This window comes from Sceloporus occidentalis, unplaced genomic scaffold (genome assembly GCF_023333645.1).
Source record: "Sceloporus occidentalis isolate IW3139 unplaced genomic scaffold, rSceOcc1.0.p SCAF_20, whole genome shotgun sequence".
NCBI lineage: Eukaryota > Metazoa > Chordata > Lepidosauria > Squamata > Phrynosomatidae > Sceloporus > Sceloporus occidentalis.
In genome coordinates, this window is record NW_028317000.1 from 14,847,996 (window position 1) to 14,871,295 (window position 23,300).

Sequence of the window (23,300 nt, forward strand, 5' to 3'; positions counted from 1 at the left end):
TGTTGGTAAAAAGGTGACTTGGGGGGTCTCTCGCTCATAGGGTCTCCATAAGTTGGAGTTAATGGCATTAAACAATGGCATGACTTTGCGAGACCTGGGCAGGGCTGTTGGTAACAAGGTGCTCTCTCATTCATAGGGTTGCCATAAGATGGAGTCCATAGCATTCAACAATGGCATGGCTTTACAAGACCTGATCAGGGTTATTGGTAACAAGGTAGTCTCTCATTCATAGTGTTTCCATAAGTTGGGAGTCCATGGCATTCAACAATGACAACACATGGTTCCCATCTTGCCCAAACACAGCTGGTTTCTTCTCCATTATCGTTGGTTTTCGTGACCCATTTGCACCCTGTAGATCCATGGAAGGCTATATAGATCTACCCAAGGAATCATCCTGATTTGTCAAATAAGAATGACTGTATATACTCAACTATAAGTCAACCTCATGTATAAGTCGAGGGCAAGGTTTTGGGCCAAAATTAAGGATTTTGCTGCGACCCGTGGATAAAATTTAGGGGCATATAGCAAAGGATCTAAAGGATGAAGCAAAGCAAAGCCATGTCAAAGAAGTTACAAAATCCCAGCGTTCCTCTTTGGGCTGATCTTAAAATGGATGGATGAGAGAACAGAGGAGGTCGGCGCTTCACATATGATACTCTTGCTTTGCACCAGGAGATGGTTCCTTCTTATAAATAAGGGTTACGTATACATTGCGTATATTGATAAGGCGAGTCAGGTTTTTTGGGGGTCCCTTTTTTAACCTAAATTTCTAGACCTTAAATGAGTATATACAATACATCACACATTTAATTGGGATTTGTCTAGAATTTCAAGGAAGGAAGGAAGGAAGGAGACGTACCAGCGGATCAAAAGGTTAATAAACAGTTTATTTTGCATTTTACAAGACCGTTCTCCGTACATTCTCAGTTTAAATTTGCCCTTAAAGTGCTGAAAGAATTTTATTTTAATCCTTTTATTGTATTGGTTTGAAGTCGAGATAACATTTGTTAGCAACCCAAAGAGATAACAAATGGCATCGGTGGGGATGGAAGGGAATAAAATAGCCGTACGGGGGGTAAAAGTAATGCTCCAAAACTCAGAGAACTCCCGTCTTATTATACAAAAGGATAACCAATATATGGAGACAACTAAGATCACGTCAGGATATATTCAAAGGATGTTTATGGTTCATTTTAATATGCCATCTTTTCCCCAAATGAAACTTAAATTAAACTGTGAATGTGTTGTTTTAAATATACACGTTGTCTATCCGTTACCAAACAATGCAAATATTGACTTTCTTGGTTTCCAAATGTGACATGTCTCAGTTGCGTCTCTATATATTTACAGTGTTTTTCTCTCTTTTTTAATATATCCACTTCCCCCCCCCCATTATAACAATGTTAACCCCCCCCCCATTTGCAGATAAAAGCAAAGAGAGAGAAAAAAAGTAGGTAAAATAAGACACGTTTCCATAAAGATATTTGGCAAATTGGGGGGAAGAAAAAGGTACGTTTTCCAAAGCGAGCCGTAAGTTAAACGTTAAAGCTCTCGGCGTTACAAAGCGCGAAACCCAAAGCCTGAACGCGAAGTTACCCAAACAGATACAAAGAAGGATTCGATTCCAGGAACTGTACATCCCCATCTTTCTTAATGGCACAGCTTTAAATATCACATCATTCCAGACCTTATTTTTTTCATTTCCATAGTAAGAACAAGCGATTCTTATTCAGAAATGACCCCCGGCACCAATGATAACTGATCGAATTTGAATCGATACAGATCACTGACCAAACCAAGTTGGACTGTTGCTTTTAACAAGGGTTTAAAAAACGACAACATTGGCACATTTCACAGTTTTGCAACCGCAACGTATTCTCGGAAGCAGGACATTTTCAGTTAAGGCCTACTGTTTCGCCGGGCTTCACCTGTATTTTTATCTTATTGCTGAGCTAAGAAATGTATATACACACACAGGAAGGGGAAGGAGAGATGTAGATGGATAGATAGATAGATATATACACAGAGACCATATGTACATGAGAATTCTCCGTTTCACTCTTTCTTCTTCGCCACCGTTAGCTCCACCGCCGGCATCCGGAAACCGGCTTTCGTCCCGCTGTCATTACTGGACGAAGAGGACAGCCGGGACTTTTTTGACGATGCGGCACCGCCACCGCCACCTTGCGCCTTCCCCGTCTCATCGTCACTCCCCGTCACTTCGTATGAACCTTTGGTTTTTGACCCTATTCCCCCAAAGGTGCCGAATTTCAGCTTGGCGTGCTTGCCTTTGTCCCCCCCTTCGTGTTCCAGCGTGCCAGTCGGCGTCGAATGCGAGGAATGCTCGTCGCTAAAGGACGACGACCGGTGCCGGGATTTTTTGGTTTTAAAGAAGGAGAATTTTCCCTTTGGAGAGGCCGACCCTTCTCCGACATCCACATCCCCTTCCAAGGAACCTAAACTTGCCTTGAGCTCTCCTTCCCCCCCAGAAACCGAAACCTCAGGGGAACCCACGCTGCCTTTGACCTTCGGTTTAGAGAAAGCAAACTTTGGCATTTTGATTTTAGACTTCTTAAGCTTCAGATCGGGCTCTTCCAGTTCGACATTTGCGGCCCCGGCGTGGAGGCTCGCCGTCGGCACTTGGGGAAACTCGACATCGACGCCGACCTCCCTGCCTGTTAGCTCCTGCCCCGAAACCACAAATTTGGGTATCTTCATCTTGGGGAATGACACTTTTCCAGAAGGGCTTTCGAAATGGCCTTGTGGAAGACTGACCCCAACGGAAGGACCTTTGACATCCACCCCTCCCTTTGGTCCAGAAAACCGGATATCTCCTGCCCCTTGGATGCCAAGCTCTGGAGCTTGGACATCTCCTTTGACCTTAGGCCCTTTCCAGTTGACGTCAATGTCTGGTCCGGAAACTTTGGGGGCTGAAACGTTGAGCGAAGGCCCTCTCAAGCTGACGTCGGGAGTGTCAGCATCCAAGCCCATGCCGGACATCTTCAGCCCTGGTGCGCCCATTTTCACATCGCCGGACATGTGAGCGTCGCCTTTCCAACTTGGTCCTTTCACGTTCAAATCAAAGTCTGGGGCAGATATGTTAGGCCCTTTGAGATCGACTTCAGGCCCTTTGATCTGTGGCCCCGAAATGCTCACTCCTCCTTCGCCTTGAGGGCTGGAGATGCCGAACTGAGGGAGCTTCATGCAAGGGATTTTAATTCCAGCTCCAGAACCACCTTCCAAATTCACTTTGGGGGACGTGACGCCGCCAGAAAAGCCGAGATCTCCTTTAATCTTTGGTCCTTTGAGATTCACATCAAAATCGGGTGTAGAGATGTTTCCTCCGGAGGTCATTTTCACCCCCGGACCCTTCAGGTCTAGGTCTGGAGCACTCACGTTGACATCTAGATCTGGGGATTTGGGCATGTTAATCTTCCCATCGAAACCACCAATATCAACATCTGGCATGCCAAAGCCCATCTTTGGACCTTTCACATCGCCAGAAAGACCCAAGTCTCCTCCTAATTTTGGTCCTTTCAAGCTGACGTCAACGGCTGGGAGGCTCATACCTCCTTCAATACTCGGGGCCGAAACATCAATGTCTGCAGAAGGCACTTGCCCTTGAAGGTTCACGTCGGGCCCTTCCAGCTTCACGCCTGGTTTCCCAATCTTCGGCAAGCCAAATTTGGGGAATTTTAGTTTCCCTTCTGGGCCATGCAGTTCTCCTTTGGGAAGCTCAACATCACCTTTGATCTTTGGTCCTTTCAAGTTAATGTCCAGATCAGGGGCCGAGAGAGAAGGAGGGGATATGTCAACGGAGGGGCCTTTCAGGCTGATGTCTGGAGCGCTGATGTTTGCATCAAGACTAGGCATTTGAAGGTCTCCTTCCAATTTGGGGCCGGCCAGGTCAACATTTCCGCTGGAGAGGTTGAACTTGGGCTTCTTCAGGTTGATGTCAGGACCTCCAATGTTCACGTCGGGGAGACTGGCGCTTCCGCTGGGAACCGTAATGTCAAGACCGGGCGACTTAATGGTTGGAGACGAAACGTCTAAGCCGGGCGTCTTGATTTCTCCTTCCACTTTGGGCAACGAAGCATCCGCCTTGAACATGGGTGACTTTATATCAAACTCAACATCCGGAAAAGAGAGTTTCCCAAACATAGATTTGCCCTTTGGCGATTTGATGTTCGCATCCCCTTTCAGGGTTGCTTGAGGGACAGAAACGCTTCCTTCTAAATCTGGGGATTTCACGTTCACGTCCATCTCTCCACCGACATCAAGCCCAGCCTTTTTGCCTTTGATTTTCGGCCCACTCATGTGGAGTTTGGGCATTTTAAATTTGCTTTTCTTCCCTTTGCCGGAAATGGCAAAGTCGGGAGACTCCACATTCAGTTCGCCTTCTGGAAGGGAGACATCCAGAGCGGGAGATTTCGCATCTGCTTTAGGGCTTTTTGCGCCGAACCCAAATTTTGGCATCTTAAATTTCGGGAGTTTGACATTTCCCTCTGGCCCTTCGATATTCACATCTGGACACTCCAAGTCAATATCTGGACCTTGGAGGTTGCCTTCTATTTTGGGAACAGAGACATCAAGATCGCCTTTCGCTTTGGGTCCTTTTAGATTTAAATCTATCTCTGGCATGGAAATTTTTGGCGTCTTGAAGTGCATTTCAGGCATTTTGACCTTAGGGCCCTTCAGTTGTCCTTCTGGGCCTTCAATGTCCAAACTGGGAGCTTCGACGTTGACTTTGGGGCCGGACAACTCCAGTTCTCCTTTGGGTACATTGACATCTACGCTAGGTCCTTCTCCTTTGAACCCAGGCATGCCGAATTTGGGTAGCTTCATTTTGGGGAACTTCACCTTTCCCTCTGGGCCATGGATATCAACATCCGGAGCATCAATGTCCAACTTTGGGCCTTTGAGATCAATTTCAGGACCTTTCAAATCTCCTTCAAGTTTTGGTCCAGAAATGTTCCAGTCGCCTTTCATCTGAGGTCCTTTCAGATTGAGATCAACGTCAGGCATAGAGATTTTGGGCGCTTTAATGTGCATTTCTGGCATTTTAAATTTGGGACTTTTCCATTTGCCGTCGGGACCTTCCAGCTCAACATCCGGAACATCTACATCTAACTTCGGTCCTTTGATATCGACGTCAGGACCCTTCAGATCGCCTTCCAGCTTTGGCACGGACACATCCACATCTCCTTTCACTTTCGGGCCTTTCAGGTTCAAGTCAAAATCTGGCATTGAAATTTTGGGTGTTTTGAAATGCATGTCAGGCATCTTAAACTTGGGTCCTTTGAGTTTTCCTTCAGGACATTCCAGCTCAACGTCAGGCACTGAAACGTCTAGCTTGGGTCCCTTTATATCGAAGTCTGGACCCTTCAGGTCACCACCAATCTGAGGGGCAGATACATCCAGGTCAACATCTCCCTTAAGTTTTGGGCCCTTCAAGTTGAAGTCAACATCTGGCATGGATATTTTGGGAGCTTTGATGTTCATTTCAGGCATTTTAAATCTGGGTCCTTTCAATTTTCCATCCGGCCCCTCAATATCAAGATCGGGAGCATCTATATGAGGACCCTTGATGTCAATGTCAGGACCTCTCAGATCCCCTTCTATCTTTGGCATGGAGACATCCACATCACCTTTCACTTTAGGTCCTTTCAGGTTTAGGTTCATATCTGGCATGGAGATTTTAGGTGTCTTGAAATGCATATCTGGCATCTTAAATTTAGGGCCTTTCAGCTTTGCATCTGGACCTTCCAGCTCAACATCTGGGACATCAACATCAAGCTTGGGTCCTTTGATGTCAATGTTGGGGACCTTCAGGTCACCTTCCAAGTTTGGCAGAGAAACATCTACATCCCCTTTCACTTTGGGGCCTTTCAGGTTCAGGTCAAAGTCTGGCATGGAAATTTTGGGTGTTTTGAAGTGCATATCCGGCATCTTAAACTTGGGACCCTTCCACTTTCCGTCAGGACCCTCAATCTCAACATCAGGTGCATCGATGTCCAGTTTGGGACCCTTGATATCCACATCTGGGCCTTCCAGCTTTGGAACCGAAACATCAACATCTCCCTTCAGTTTAGGGCCCTTCAAATTCAAATCCAAATCTGGCATGGAAATTTTGGGAGCCTTGATGTTCATTTCTGGCACCTTAAACTTAGGGCCTTTCCATTTTCCTTCTGGACCTTCAACATCCAAACTTGGTGCCTCGAGGTCTACTTTTGGAAGAGAAACATCGAGGTCTGCTTTGGGCAGGTTTACATCCACATCAGGACCTTCTGCCTTGAAGCTGGGCATCCCGAATTTGGGCATCTTGAATTTTGGCATTTTCAGCTTCCCTTCAGGGCCATGCAACTCAACATCTGGCGCATCGATGTCCATTTGGGGGCCCTTGATATCAAAGTCTGGTCCTTTCAAGTCACCTTCTAGTTTGGGGACTGAAACATCTACATCGCCCTTGAGTTTGGGTCCTTTTAAGTTGAAGTCCACATCTGGCATGGAGATTTTGGGTGTCTTGAAATGCATATCTGGCATCTTAAATTTAGGGCCTTTTAGCTTTGCATCTGGACCTTCCAGCTCAACATCTGGAACATCGACATCTAGCTTCGGTCCTTTGATGTCAATGTCGGGGCCCTTCAGGTCACCTTCCAATTTTGGCACAGACACATCCATATCCCCTTTCACTTTGGGACCTTTCAGGTTCATATCGAAGTCTGGCATGGAAATTTTGGGTGTCTTGAAGTGCATATCTGGCATCTTAAATTTGGGGCCTTTCCACTTTCCATCGGGACCCTCAATCTCAATGTCTGGAGCATCGATGTCCAGTTTGGGACCCTTGATATCCACATCTGGGCCTTTGAGCTCACCTTCCAGTTTTGGAACCGAAACATCAACATCTCCCTTCAGTTTAGGGCCTTTCAAATTCAAATCAATATCTGGCATGGATATCTTGGGAGCCTTAATGTTCATTTCAGGCATCCTAAACTTAGGGCCTTTAAGTTTTCCTTCTGGACCTTCAATATCCAAGTTTGGTGCCTCAAGGTCTACTTTTGGAAGAGAAACATCAAGGTCTGCTTTGGGGAGGCTTAGATCCACATCTGGGCCTTCTGCTCTGAAGCTTGGCATTCCGAATTTGGGCATCTTGAACTTGGGCATCTTGAGTTTTCCTTCTGGTCCATGAAGGTCAACATCTGGAGCATCAATATCAAGCTTGGGACCTTTGATATCAATGTCTGGTCCTCTCAAGTCACCTTCAAGCTTGGGAGCAGAATCATCTAGGTCTCCCTTCAGTTTGGGGCCTTTCAGGTTGAAGTCCACATCTGGCATGGAGATTTTGGGTGTCTTGAAATGCATATCTGGCATCTTAAATTTAGGACCTTTCAGCTTTGCATCTGGACCTTCAAGATCAACATCTGGAACATCGACATCTAGCTTCGGTCCTTTGATGTCAATGTCGGGGCCCTTCAGGTCACCTTCCAAGTTTGGCATAGAGACATCTACATCCCCTTTTACTTTGGGACCTTTCAGGTTCAAATCGAAGTCTGGCATGGAGATTTTGGGTGTTTTGAAATGCATATCGGGCATCTTAAACTTGGGGCCCTTCCACTTTCCATCGGGACCCTCAATCTCAACGTCCGGTGCATCGATGTCCAGTTTGGGACCCTTGATATCCACATCTGGACCTTCCAGCTTTGGAACCGAAACATCAACCTCTCCCTTCAGTTTAGGGCCTTTCATATTCAGATCAATATCTGGCATGGAGATCTTGGGAGCCTTGATGTTCATTTCTGGCATCTTAAACTTAGGGCCTTTAAGTTTTCCTTCTGGACCTTCAATATCCAAGTTTGGTGCCTCAAGGTCTACTTTTGGAAGGGAAACATCAAGGTCTGCTTTGGGGAGGCTTAAATCCACATCTGGGCCTTCTGCTTTGAAGCTGGGCATCCCGAATTTGGGCATCTTGAACTTGGGCATCTTCAGTTTTCCTTCTGGTCCATGAAGGTCAACATCTGGAGCATCAATATCAAGCTTGGGACCTTTGATGTCAATTTCGGGTCCTCTCCAATCACCTTCAAGCTTGGGAGCAGAAACATCCAGGTCTCCCTTCAGTTTTGGGCCTTTCAGGTTGAAGTCCACATCTGGCATGGAGATTTTGGGTGTCTTGAAATGCATATCTGGCATCTTAAATTTAGGGCCTTTCAGCTTTGCATCTGGACCTTCAAGATCAACATCGGGAACATCGACATCTAGCTTTGGTCCTTTGATGTCAATGTTGGGGCCCTTCAGGTCACCTTCCAATTTTGGCACAGACACATCCATATCTCCTTTTACTTTGGGACCTTTCAGATTCAAGTCGAAGTCTGGCATGGAGATTTTGGGTGTTTTGAAGTGCATATCTGGCATCTTAAACTTGGGGCCTCTCAGTTTCCCATCTGGCCCTTCTATGTCAACATCAGGAACATCAATGTCCAATTTGGGTCCCTTGATGTCCACTTCTGGACCTTTGAGGTCACCTTCCAATTTTGGAATCGAAACATCAACATCCCCCTTCAATTTGGGGCCTTTTAGGTTCATGTCCACATCTGGCATGGAGAGTTTAGGAGTTTTGAAATGTAAGTCTGGCATCTTAAACTTCGGACCTTTCAACTTTCCTTCCGGACCTTCGATATCAACATCGGGGAGGTTGACATCTAGTTTTGGGCCCTTGATGTCAACATCTGGGCCTTTCAAATCTCCTTCCAAGCTTGGCGAAGAGACATCTAGGTCTCCTTTCAGTTTCGGCGCTTTCAGGTTTAGTTCCACATCTGGCATTGAAACTTTGGGCGACGTAATGTTCAAGGAAGGCATTTTGAACTTAGGACCTTTCACTTTGCCTTGCAAGTCAACATCTGGGCCTTGAACGTCAACTTTAGGACCTGAAACGTCAATGTCTGGTTTCTTAAGTTTCACATCAACCTCTGGGGTATGGACTTTGGGGCCGGAAAAATTGAATTTGGGCAGTTTAAACCTCGATTTCTTTGGCTTTGCTTCAATGTCTATTTTTGGTGCCTCCAGGTCAACGTCTGGTCCTTTCAGCTCAACGGTCGGACCTTTAATGTCACCTTCTATATCCCCTTTCAACTTGGGGCCTCTCAAATTCAAGTCAATGTCTGGCATTGAGATTTTGGGGACATTAAAATGCATGTCGGGTTTCTTAAACTTGGGACCCTTCAGTTTTCCTTCTGGGCCTTCGATTTCTAAATCAGGGGTTTCAATGTCCAGTTTGGGTCCAGCTATATCAATGTCTCCTTTGGGCAAGTTCACATCCACCGAAGGGCCTTCGCCTTTGAAGCCAGGCATGCCGAATTTGGGCATTTTAAACTTGGGGAGCTTGAGCTTGGCCTCTGGACCATGCAAGTCAACATCTGGCGCATCGATGTCCAACTTGGGCGCTTTGATGTCAATGTCCAGTCCTTTCAATTCACCTTCAACTTTGGGTAACGAAACATCTACATCTCCTTTCAGTTTTGGACCTTTCAAGTTCAGGTCAATATCCGGCATGGAAATTTTTGGCGTCTTGATGTGCATTTCGGGCATCTTAAACTTGGAGCCTTTAATTTTGCCTTCTGGACCTTCGAGGTCTAACTCAGGGCCTTCAATGTCCACCTTTGGAGCAGAGAGGTCAACATCTGCCTTTGGGAGATTTACATCCAGATCAGGACCTTCGCCTTTGAAGCCAGGCATGCCGAATTTGGGCATTTTAAATTTGGGGAGCTTGAGCTTGGCCTCTGGACCATGCAAGTCAATATCTGGCGCATCAATGTCCAACTTGGGCGCTTTGATGTCAATGTCAGGACCTTCAGCTTTGGGCAGCGAAATGTCCACGTCTCCTTTCCAATTGGGGCCTTTTAAGTTAAAATCGACGTCTGGCATGGAGATCTTTGGGGCTTTAATATCGGGCATCTTAAATTTAGGGCCTTTCCACTTTCCTTCTGGACCTTCAAGTTCAACATCCGGAAGATCGACGTCCAGCTTCGGCCCTTTGATGTCTACATCAGGACCTTTCAAATCGCCTTCCAGCTTTGGTGCAGAAACATCTATATCGCCTTTGACTTTGGGACCTTTTAGATTCAAATCAAAGTCCGGCATGGAAATTTTGGGCGTTTTGAAGTGCATATCTGGCATCTTAAACTTGGGGCCCTTCCACTTTCCATCAGGACCTTCAATCTCAACGTCCGGTGCGTCGATGTCCAGTTTGGGACCCTTGATGTCAATGTCGGGGCCTTTGAGGTCACCTTCCAGCTTTGGAACCGATACGTCGACGTCTCCCTTCAGTTTAGGGCCTTTCAGATTCAGATCCACGTCGGGCATGGAGATTTTGGGGGCCTTGATGTGCATTTCGGGCATTTTAAATTTTGGACCTTTAATCTTTCCCTCTGGACCCTCTAAACTGACGTCAGGGGCATCAATATCTAATTTGGGACCTTTTATATCACCCTCTAATTTTGGCATGGAAACATCAACATCCCCTTTCAGTTTGGGTCCCTTCAGATTCAGGTCGAAATCAGGCATGGAGATTTTGGGTGCCTTAATGTTCATTTCGGGCATCTTAAATTTGGGGGCCTTCCATTTCCCATCTGGGCCTTCGATCTCGACATCAGGGGCGTCAATGTCGATTTTGGGACCCTTGATGTCAACATCTGGGCCTTTCAAGTCTCCCTCTATTTTTGGCACGGACACATCTGCATCCCCTTTAATTTTAGGGCCCCTCCAATTCAAATCGATGTCGGGCATAGATATTTTGGGAACATTAAAATGCATGTCGGGCATCCTGAATCTGGGGCCCTTGACTTTCCCTTCGGGTCCTTCAAACTCAACATCTGGAACATCGACATTGACTTTGGGGCCCTTGATGTCAACATCGGGGCCCTTCAGGTCACCTTCCAACTTTGGAACGGACACATCCACATCTCCCTTCACTTTGGGTCCCTTCAAGCTGAGGTCAAAATCAGGCATAGATATTTTGGGAGCTTTGATATGCATTTCTGGCATTTTAAATTTAGGACCTTTCAGTTTTCCTTCAGGTCCTTCCAGGTCAACATCAGGAAGGTCAACGTCCAACTTGGGCCCTTTGAGGTCCACTTCCGGTCCCTTCAAGTCCCCTTCTATCTTTGGCACAGACACATCCAGGTCACCTTTCACCTTGGGACCTCTTAGGTTCAAATCTATGTCAGGCATGGAAATTTTGGGTGCTTTGATGTGCATTTCGGGCATCTTAAATTTAGGGCCCTTCCACTTTCCTTCTGGGCCTTCAAGTTCAACATCTGGGACATCGACATCTAGCTTTGGTCCTTTGATATCGATATCGGGGGCCTTCAGGTCACCTTCTAGCTTTGGCAGAGAAACGTCCACATCCCCTTTCAGTTTGGGACCTTTCAGGTTCACGTCAAAGTCTGCTTTCGGGAGGCTTAGATCCACATCTGGGCCTTCACCCTTGAAGCTGGGCATCCCGAATTTGGGCATCTTGAACTTGGGCATCTTCAGTTTTCCTTCTGGACCATGAAGGTCAACATCTGGGGCATCGATATCCAGCTTGGGACCTTTGATGTCAATTTCCGGTCCTCTCAAGTCACCTTCAAGCTTGGGAGCAGAAACATCTAGGTCTCCCTTCACTTTGGGGCCTTTCAGGTTGAAGTCCACATCTGGCATGGAGATTTTGGGTGTCTTGAAATGCATATCTGGCATCTTAAATTTAGGGCCTTTCAGCTTTGCATCTGGACCTTCCAGCTCAACATCTGGAACATCGACATCTAGCTTTGGTCCTTTGATGTCAATGTCGGGGCCCTTCAGGTCACCTTCCATCTTTGGCACAGACACATCTACATCCCCTTTTACTTTGGGACCTTTCAGGTTCAGGTCAAAGTCTGGCATGGAGATTTTGGGTGTTTTGAAGTGCATATCCGGCATCTTAAACTTGGGGCCTTTCCACTTTCCGTCAGGACCCTCAATCTCAACGTCCGGTGCATCGATGTCCAGTTTGGGACCCTTGATATCCACATCTGGGCCTTCCAGCTTTGGAACCGAAACATCAACATCTCCCTTCAGTTTAGGGCCTCTCAAATTCAAATCCACATCTGGCATGGAGATCTTGGGAGCCTTGATGTGCATTTCAGGCATCTTAAACTTTGGCCCTTTCAGTTTTCCTTCTGGACCTTCTATGTCTAAACTGGGTGCTTCAACATCCACCTTAGGAAGAGAAACGTCCAGGTCTGCTTTGGGCAGGTTTACATCCACATCAGGACCTTCTGCCTTGAAGCTGGGCATCCCGAATTTGGGCATCTTGAATTTTGGCATTTTCAGCTTCCCTTCAGGGCCATGCAACTCAACATCTGGCGCATCGATGTCCACTTTGGGGCCCTTGATATCAAGGTCTGGTCCTTTCAAGTCACCTTCTAATTTGGGAACTGAAACATCTACATCGCCCTTGAGTTTGGGTCCTCTTAAGTTTAGATCAACGTCCGGCATGGAGATTTTTGGAGCCTTTATATGCATTTCGGGCATCTTAAACTTCGGACTCTTCCACTTTCCTTCAGGGCCTTCAATGTCAACATCAGGAACATCGATATCCAACTTTGGACCCTTGACATTGATGTCTGGTCCCTTCAGGTCGCCTTCCAGCTTCGGCACCGAAACATCGACATCTCCTTTCAACTTGGGGCCTTTCAGATTCAAATCAATATCTGGCATGGAAATTTTGGGTGTTTTGAAGTGCATATCCGGCATCTTAAACTTGGGCCCTTTCAGCTTTCCTTCTGGACCTTCTATGTCTAAACTTGGTGCTTCAACATCAACCTTAGGAAGAGAAACATCAAGGTCTGCTTTTGGTAGGTTTACATCCACTTCTGGGCCTTCTGCCCTGAATCCAGGCATCCCAAACTTAGGCATTTTGAATTTTGGCATCTTGAGTTTCCCTTCAGGGCCATGAAGCTCAACATCTGGGGCATCAACATCCAATTTGGGTCCTTTGATATCCACATCCGGACCTTTCAATTCTCCTTCTAGTTTTGGAAGGGAAACATCAACATCTCCCTTCAGTTTAGGGCCCTTCAGGTTCAAATCGACGTCTGGCATGGAAATCTTTGGAGCTTTTATGTGCATCTCTGGCATCTTAAACTTGGGTCCTCTCAGTTTTCCTTCAGGACCTTCTAAGTTAAGGTCGGGTGCTTCGATGTCCAGTTTGGGCCCCTTGATATCAGCTTCGAGATTTGGCACGGTTACATCCATCTCTCCTCTCGAACCCGGGCCTTTAAGGTGCAAGTCGACATCCGGCATGGAAATCTTAGGCGCTTTGATATTTAGTTTCGGCATCTTAAATTTTGAACCTTTAATTTTCCCTTCAGGGCCCTCGAGATCAATATCCGGAGCTTCAATGTCTATCTTTGGACCAGCAATCTCAATGTCTCCTTTCGGCAAGCTCAGATCCACATCAGGGCCTTCCAGTTTGGGACCAGAGACGCTAAAATGTGGCATCTTCAGTTTCGGCATCTTCAGTTTCCCTTCGCCGTGAAGATCGACGTCTGGACCGCTCAAATCCACCGAGGGACCCTTGATGTCAATGTTGGGGCCCTTCAGTTCTCCTTCCAGTTTGGGGATGGAAGCGTCAACCTCTCCTTTCAGCTTGGGTCCTTTCAAATTTAAGTCGATGTCTGGCATGGAAATTTTGGGCGTTTTAAAATGCATTTCTGGCATTTTGAACTTCGGGCCGGTCAGTTTTGCATCTGGACCTTCAATATTGATATCCAGGTCTCCTTTGGGGAGGCTCACATCAACATCAGGGCCTTCCCCTTTGAAGCCAGGCATCCCGAACTTGGGCATCTTCATCTTGGGCATCTTCAACTTGGCATCTGGGCCTTCGAGGTCAACATCGGGGAGATCCACATCGACTCTGGGGCCCTTTACATCAATGCTGGGTCCTTTCAAATCGCCCTCGATGGTTGGAATGGTTACATCCATTTCTCCTTTCATTTTGGGGACTTTAAGGTCCAGGTCGACGTCTGGCATGGAGATTTTAGGCGCTTTGATATTCAGTTTGGGCATTTTGAATTTGGGACCTTTGATTTTTCCTTCAGGCCCCTCCAGTTCCACATCTGGGAGGTCGACGTCCAGTTTAGGAGCCTCGATGTCCCCTTTGAGTTCTCCTTCGAGCTTTGGCCCAGAAACGTCGACGTTCCCTTTCCATTTTGGCCCTTTCAGATTCAAATCGACATCCGACATGGAAATCTTGGGAGCCTTGATGTTCATTTCTGGCATCTTAAACTTAGGGCCTTTCCATTTTCCTTCTGGACCTTCAACATCCAAGCTTGGTGCTTCAAGGTCTACTTTTGGAAGAGAGACGTCAAGGTCTGCTTTGGGGAGGTTTACATCCACGTCAGGAGCTTCTGCTTTGAAACCGGGCATCCCGAATTTGGGCATCTTGAATTTGGGCATCTTCAGTTTTGCTTCTGGGCCATAAAGATCGACGTTGGGTACCTCAACATCCAGGCTGGGGTCTTTGATGTCAACTTCGGGACCTTTCAAACCACCTTCTACTTTAGGAATGGAGACATCCACATCTCCCTTGACTTTGGGGCCTTTCAGATTCAGGTCTATGTCTGGCATAGATATCTTAGGAGTTTTCATATGCATCTCCGGCATCTTGAATTTTGGACCTTTAATTCTGGCCTCGGGCCCTTCAATGTCCAAGCCAGGAGCATCAATGTCTACTTTGGGACCGGAGATATTAATGTTGCCCTTTGGAAGACTGACATCCACATCGGGCGCTTCTCCTTTGAAGCCTGGCATTCCAAATTTCGGCATTTTGAATTTGGGCATTTTCAGTTTTCCTTCAGGGCCCTGAAGATCAACATCTGGCACGTCGACATCCAATTTCGGTCCCTCGATATCGATCCCAGGTCCTTTCAAGCCACCTTCTACTTTGGGCACTGAGACATCCAGGCCCCCTTTCACTTTAGGCCCTTTCAAGTTCAAGTCAATATCTGGCATGGAAATTTTGGGAGTTTTCATATGCATTTCGGGCATCTTGAATCTGGGACCTTTAATCTTGCCTTCTGGTCCTTCGATGTCCAATTCCGGCCCTTCGATGTCTACTTTGGGAGCGGAGATGTCAATGCTGCCTTTTGGAAGGCTGACATCCACATCGGGGACTTCACCTTTCACTCCGAATTTAGGCAATTTCATTTTCGGCATCTTGAGTTCAGGTCCGTGAACTTCAACATTCGGTGCTCCAAGGTCTAGTTGGGGGCCCTTGATATCAACAGCTGGGCCCTTTAATTCTCCCTCCACTTTTGGAAGGGAAACACTCATATCGCCTTTGATTTTAGGACCTTTCAAGTTCAGATCAATATCTGGTATGGATATTTGTGGGGTCTTGACATGCATTTCTGGCATCTTGACATGGGGACCCTTCAGTTGTCCTCCAGGACCTTTGATGCCCAAGCTGGGCGCTTCAACGTCTACCTTGGGACCTGAAATGTCAATGCTGCCTTTTGGGAGGCTGACATCTACATCAGGGACTTCACCTTTCACTCCAAATTTAGGTAATTTCATTTTGGGCATTTTGAGTTCAGGTCCATGAAGCTCAACATCTGGTGCACTTAGGTCCACGGAGGGTCCCTTGATATCAAGGGCAGGGCCTTTTAACTCTCCTTCCACTTTTGGGATGGAAACATCCACATCTCCTTTGATTTTAGGGCCCTTCAAATTGAGGTCAATGTCTGGGATTGAGATTTGTGGGGTCTTCATATGAGGCCCTTTCAGTTGAGGGCCTTTGATCCCAAAGCTGGGTGCAGCTATGTCCAGCTGAGGTCCTTTAATATCAACCTGGGGCCCTTTGAGTCCACCTTCTATCTTTGGCACAGAAATGTTCACATCGCCTTTGAGTTTTGGGCCTTTCAGGTTCAAGTCCACATCTGGGGCCGAGATTTTGGGTCCTTCTATATCCAAGCCAGGTCCTTCCACGGCGACTTTCGGACTCGATATATCGACACTGCCTTTTGGAAGACCGATGTCTACCTTGGGGGCTTTGAAGCCTGCCATGCTGAATTTGGGCATCTTCAGCTTGGGCATCTTGAAGTCTGGTCCGTGAAGTTCAACGTCTGGTGCACCAAGGTCCTCTTGGGGGCCTTTGATATCCACAGCTGGGCCCTTTAATTCTCCTTCCACTTTTGGAAGGGAAACATCTCCTTTGATTTTAGGGCCTTTCAAGTTCAGGTCAATATCTGGCATGGAGATTTGAGGGGTCTTGACATGCATTTCTGGCATCTTGACATGGGGACCCTTCAGTTGTCCTCCAGGACCTTTGATGCCCAAACTGGGAGCTTCAACGTCTACCTTGGGACCTGAAATGTCAATGCTGCCCTTTGGGAGGCTAACATCTACATCAGGGACTTCACCTTTCACTCCGAATTTAGGCAATTTCATTTTGGGCATTTTGAGTTCAGGTCCATGAAGCTCAACATCTGGTGCACTTAGGTCCACGGAGGGTCCCTTGATATCAAGGGCAGGGCCTTTTAACTCTCCTTCCACTTTTGGGATGGAAACATCCACATCTCCTTTGATTTTAGGGCCCTTCAAATTGAGGTCAATGTCTGGGATTGAGATTTGTGGGGTCTTCATGTGAAGACCTTTCAGTTGTCCACCTGGGCCTTTGATTCCAAAGCCAGGTGCAGCTATGTCCAGTTGGGGGCCTTTAATATCGACCTGGGGCCCTTTGAGCCCTTCTATCTTTGGCATGGAAACGTCTACATCGCCCTTTAGTGCCGGCCCTTTCAAGTCCACGTCTGGCACAGATACTTTTACTGGCGATGTTTTCAAAGACGGCATTGAGACTTCTGGGCCTTTTAGGTTACCTTCAAGTTCAACACTGGGAGCTTTGATATCTAGCTTGGGTCCTTTAATGCCCACTTCAGGCCCTTTCAGTCCGCCTTCCACCCTCGGCCCCGAAATATCCCAAGTGCCTCCTTTCACTTTGGGGCCCTTGAGGTTCAAGTCAACGTCTGCCATGGAGATTTTGGGCATCTGGCCAGCCATTTCAGGCCGGCTGAATTTGGGTCCTTTGACGTGCGCCTCAAGAGCCACGTCTGGCGTTTGTGTGTCCAGTTTAGGTCCGGAGATGGTGACTCCGCCTTTTGGCACGGTCACATCAACTGTGGGACCTGATGCAGAAAACTTAGGAAGTTTCATGTGGGGGATTTTAATTTTCCCTTCTCCGCCTTCGAGTCTGACGTCTGGAGCCGCAAGGTCCACCTTGGGCCCTTCCAAAGTTGGAGAGGTCACTTTCATGCCGCCTTTCAAGTCCGGTCCTTTCAGTTGCACATCTATCTGTGGTTGTGTGACTCCAAGATCTCCCGCTGTGTATTGGGGACCCTTAAGGGACCCTTCTGGGCCTTTGATGGTCACTGAAGGAGCAGCTGCATCAAGCTGAGGAACCTCAACATCAGAAACTGGAGATGATATCCCAAATCTGGGCATTTTCATTGCAGGAAACTTGAGGTCCCCTGCAACGTCTGGAGCTTTCATGCTGCCTTGGACGCCTGACCCAGGGAAACCCACTTGGATTTGGGGGCCTGAGATACTACCTGAAGGACCTGTGAAACGGGGCATTGACAAATCACCTTCCAACCCTCCCACATCACCTTGGACGTTCGGTCCTGAGATCCCAAACTGTTTGCCTCCCTGAACCCCTGCTTTCAAGTCTATGTCGGAAACACCACCCATCTTGCCATTCATCTCTGGACTTGTCACATGCAGACCTGGTTTAAAGTCTGTCTGGGTTCTCAGATCTATACCTGGGACTTGAGGCCCCGAGATCTGGACGGCAGGCGTCCCTGCCTTAGGCTGTTCCATGCAGATATCCGGAACGCCAAATGCCAACTTCCGGGAGGGCGATTCCACCCTCAGTCCAGAAGACGCCGCATCTGAAGGTCTCCCCTGCGCCCCAAAGTCTCTAACTTGGACGGTTCTCCCCGACAAATCTCCGTGCGGGATCTTGATCACAGTTTTCCCAGGCTCCGTTCCGATCTCGGCTTTGGAGACGTGGGTGAGTTCATGCTTTGGGATCTTGATTTTAAATTCTGGGCTGGTGAGGTCGATCTCCTTGGCACCTTCCCGACCCGAGACGTCGACGGTGTAAGCTGTCACTCTCTTGGTGACGGTGATCGTTCTGCTCTGCGTCCCGCTGTGTTCGACTTCCATGCCGTCTTCCGATCTGAGGCGAGGCTTAATCTTTGTCGTGTAAATCCGCCTGTATTCTTCATCATCTCCACTCTGGAACAGAGAGAAACGGCACTGTTTAAGGTCTTGAGATCATCTTAAGTATAGTAGTTCTACCATACAAAGATACATCTGTACCAGGGGTTCCCAAACTTGGGTCCTCCAGATGGACTATGGTCCAAGCTGGCTGGGGTTCCTGGGAGCGGAAGTCCAAAACATCTGCAAAACCAAAGTTTGGGAACCACTGACCTATACCTATGTATACCTTGGCCACGCTCCATTAGGATAATGGAGTTTAAGTTTTATGTCCTGGACTTTATGACTCTTTATCATAAAGGAATGGCCTCTGCCGGCATGGATATCCCTCCATACCATCTTAACTGAGAACAACTATAACAGCATCTTGACAAAATGCAGACCTATAACTCCAACATCATCACTTTTATCTCCTTTCTCCTGTTTGATTCCTAACGCCTTTGTCTGACAACGATGCCATTGGAGCCCTGAAAGCATGCAACATGTGCATTTGGGCTGGTCCAATAAAAATGCTGCCATTTTGTGGATTTGGGATGCTATTGCACTTTGGTATAGGACCCACACAGCTGGACAGTTTGCATTTATTCCGCCCGCTCACCAGAACAACTTCCGGACTTTGGGGAACGAAGACGTCCTGGGACCAAGACTGTCCTGGCAATGGAGAGCGGTCTCCTTTGCGCTGGAGCCGGAGGCCGACGGTGTGATGTCCCACGTTTTTCAGGAGTTCGTTGATCTCCCCGGACTGCAAGTTGTCGAAGTAGATGGTGGCACCCACAATCTGATCCCCTGCAGAGAAAGAGAAAGGAAGGAAGGAAGAAGACAGCATAAAAACATATGGAAAGCCCCACTGGATGAGAGATTTGAGTGGGAAATCTGGCCTCCCTCCTGTTGTTAATGGAGTTGCAGCTCCCATCACCTCTCACCATTGGCTTATACTGGCTTGGGATGATGGAAGCTGCAACCTGTGTGCTTCGTCTGCCTTCAAGTTGTTTCTGACTTATGGCGAACCTATCAATGGGTTTTCTTGGTAAATTTCTTCCCATGGTCTGAGGCTGAGAAAGTGTGACCAGCGCAGGGTCACCCAATGGGTTTTATGGCTGAGATGGGAATCAAACCCTAGTCTCCAGAGTCCTAGTCCAACGCTCAAACCGCCGCCCCTTGCTACGTCTACACTGTAGAAATAATGCGGTTTGACCCCACTTTAACTGCCATGGCCCCATCCTACAAAATCTTGGGATTTTCAGTTTGGTGCGGCACCAAAGAGAAGGAGAAAGGCCTTGCAAAACCACATAATCCCAAACTCTGTGGGATGGGGGCGTCAAAGCGCATTATTTTGACAGCGCCAGATGCATTCCTATAAAATGAGACACATTTCCCTGATTTAGTCCATTTTGCTTCCCGTCGTTTCCAATTCTGTCGCACTCTCCACTTCTATGGCTATGATTCCTATGCAATCTTGGGATTTGCAAAACGGATGCGTATTGAGAATTCAAAAGCCAGGGAGCTCTAGTGCTGGACTGAACTACCAATCCCAAACTTGCATAGGATGCAGCCGCGGCATTTCAATCCTGGCGCTATCTCTGCGTCGCACGAAACTGGACTTTGGCCAAAGCGAGGAGCCGATGCTGGGAGAGAAACATTTGAAGGATGAGTTCTAAATTTAACACCCAAAGGATCAGTTTACATGGGATCTCTCTTGGCTGTTGTTGTTGTTGTTGTGTTACGAAATAGGCCCCGAAACAACGTTTTCCTCTGTCTGGGCCTTTGGCGTCTAGTGCGCCCTCACCTTCCTTGACGACGCCCGTCTTGGCGATGGCTGAATCCTCCTGGACCTGCTTCACGAAGACGCCTTCCTCCGTCTGGTCGAGGGTGATGCCGTGGGAGCCACTGCCTTGCCAGTCGGGGAGAAGGACCTCCCGGGTTGCTTTGTCCTCCTTCTCCATCTGAGGAAGAACGAAAGAGCGAAAGAATATTTAAAGAATATTTTAAATTTTTAAAATAATATTAAAATAATATTTTAAAATATTTAAATAATATTTAAATAATTAAAACATAAGACATGTCAATACATATTAATGTTTAATATGTATAATAAATAAATATATATAATAAATAATAAAAACCTTCTCCAAAGGGGTGTGTGTGTGCGTATATATATATATATATATATTTCTTCCCCCTGAAGGTTTTATATATATATATATAATATATATATATATATATATATATATATATATCTCCTTATAAGAAATAAGAAAATAAGAGGATGGCTGCAATTCGGTGCACCCACTTTTTCAGGACTTTGGTCCAAGCCGGAACCGCCCCAGGAATGCCGTTCTGGTCGCTTTGCAAACCCTTCGGTAACGTTCCTTCCAACTTTCCAACCTAAAAGAGAAAGCAAAAAGAATGAAAGGAAACCAGTTGGTGAACAAGGCGGTTTCCAATATCCAGGAACGCTGATGGATATCCTACAGATCCCCAAAAATGCAAGACAAAATGCACCGGGGGATGCGTCAAACGCAAGACTAAGCTTTCCGTAAATCGTTTCCGTTTTCCCCCATCACAGTTTTTAGCTTCTCTTTTAAAGCAACTCTTTTATTATTTCCTATAATGATTATTATATTTCCTATAATAACAAATAATATGATTATTATTAATAATCATATTATAAATAATATGATTATAAATAATAAAAATATTATTTCCTATCATAATTATTATATTCCCTATAATAAATAATAATAATAATAATAATAATAATAATAATATAAATAACAAAAATCATTATCCTATAATAATTATTATATTTCCTATAATAAATAATAATATTATTAATAATAATACTATAAATAATAAAAATTAATATTTCCTATAATAATAATAAATATTAATAATAATAACAATATTATAAATAATATTATTCTAAATAATAAAAATTATTATTTCCTATAATAATTATTACATTTCCTATTAATAATAATAATAATAATAATAATAATATAAATAATAAAAATATTTGCTATAATAATTATATTTCCTATAATAATAATATAAATATTATTCTAAATAATAAAAAATATTATTTCCTATAATTATTATATTTCTTATAATAAATAATAATAATAATAATAATAATAATATTATAAATAATAATATTCTAAATAATAACAATTATTATTTCCTGTAATAATTATTATATTTCCTATAATAAATAGTATGAATATTAATATGATTAATATAATAAAAATTATATTATACTAAATAATAGATTTTTTATTCCCTATAAATAATAATAATAATAATAATAATAATAATAATAATAATAATAATTTATTGGCTGCAGAGGGAGCATTGAAAGTATGCCAGAAATGCCTGATAAAAAACCGGAACGGTGCTAAGGAGGAGCGTCTCGAGGCGAGAAGAACGACACCTATTTTTAAAGGCAAAATTTAGGATACATTCCTTTTTGCAACGTCCTGATAAGAACCTAAGGACACAGAAGGGTTATATATATACCTTTTATACTAAGTATATACACACACACACACACACCTTATATACTAACCATGGGTTCGTCTAACCCAGTGACGCAGTTTGGCGCAATTTTGGGGGCTGTAGCTCCGTCCGTGAATCCTGGGGTTTGCAATTTCGCATTGCCTTTAGCCCTCTCTAAAGCCAAAGGGTGCCACACAAAACTACAAATCCCATGTCTCCGGAGGATGGAGCCATGGTTGCATTACGTATTTCTACAAGGTGCATTATGTATTTAGATGCACCCTGAGAATCATAGAATCGTAGAATAGTTAGAAGAGACCCCAAAAAGGGCCCTGATCCAGTCCAACCCCTTTATTCTGCCATGCAGGAACTCTCAATCACAGCATCCCCATTGCCAGATGGCCATCCAGCCTCTGTTTAATGAAATGTCTATTTGGAGAGACCTTCTGCAAACCCTTGGCCAAGTCACACTTTCTCAGTCTCCGAGGAAAGGCTCCTCTGAGCAAACCTTGCAAAGAAAACCTTGCAATAGGTTGTGAAAGACTCGAAGGCACACAACGACAATGACAACAACAGCAACCAAGGACGATGAACCCAACCTCCCCCTTTCGACTCTCCTTACCGCCACTTCCCTGTTTGCTTCGTGGGACTCTGCCTTGCTCTTTGCGCACTCTTCGACGGTGGAAGAGCGCATGATGCACGCCAGTTGGCCGCTCCCAGAGACGGAGCATGCAAGGCATGGTACATATGCCAGCAAGAATGCACAGCCCGAATGCTCCCCGCCCCAGGAATCCCAAAGAAGGAACCGTCTGAGGAACGGAAAGGTCTTTCCCAGGACTAAGGACGGATTTCAGGCATTAAAAAGACATTACAGCGCATGGAAAGCGTCCCACAAACGAAGCAGAAACGGCGAGGGAATCACGCAAATGGTTATCACACGCCACTGCGCAAATAAAGTGATGTTGGAAATGTGCCGTCGCTGTTGAAGGGGGCATTGGAGGCGGATATACATTCATTCATTCAGTATGAAGATGTGCCTTAATGCGTCTCTGTGAGTCCCCTTAGACTTCGGTTTTATCAAGATGAGGCTAATAAATAATAATAATAATAATAATAATAATAATAATAATATCATTTAAATGATGATGATGATGCTCCACGTGCAAAGAGGGAGGCCACGCCCCTCGTGGGTAGCTAGCCAATGGGAGCAGAGGAAGGTCCACGTAAAGAGAAGGAGGCCGCGCCCCCTCAGGAATGGGGAGCCAATGGGGAAATCACATGAGTCCCCATAGACTTTGATCTGGCTGATAAAGAACATTCCTAATACAATGGCTCCCTCTTGTGGAGAGTCAGAGAACTGCAGCCGCTTTGAGCTTCTTACCAACTTCTGTGGCTCGACCCAGAGATCAGAACCTCTATATCTGGGGATGATGGGGCTGAGCATGAGCCCCTTTGCAGCCCACTTTGCAGCCCTCCTGGGGTCCAGATGGGCCCAGAGACCCAAAGCCAAGGGC

At 45.9% G+C, this 23,300-nt stretch overlaps 1 protein-coding gene across 2 annotated transcripts in view; it reads right to left on the minus strand.

The window, feature by feature from the left end:
- Positions 1 to 866: 866 nt before the first annotated feature.
- LOC149302155 (neuroblast differentiation-associated protein AHNAK-like) overlaps positions 867 to 23,300 on the minus strand; it is a 48,946-nt gene continuing 26,512 nt past the window's right edge. For both annotated transcript variants that reach the window (XM_089482824.1, XM_089482825.1), the window contains exons 2-5: positions 20,582 to 20,676; positions 20,078 to 20,234; positions 18,890 to 19,077; positions 867 to 18,309 (exon numbers count right to left, since the gene is read on the minus strand). In XM_089482824.1, the coding sequence (XP_089338950.1) occupies positions 2,056 to 18,309; positions 18,890 to 19,077; positions 20,078 to 20,234 (16,599 nt within the window). In that variant the 5' untranslated portion in view covers positions 20,582 to 20,676 and the 3' untranslated portion in view covers positions 867 to 2,055. The remainder of the gene's footprint in view (positions 18,310 to 18,889; positions 19,078 to 20,077; positions 20,235 to 20,581; positions 20,677 to 23,300) is intronic.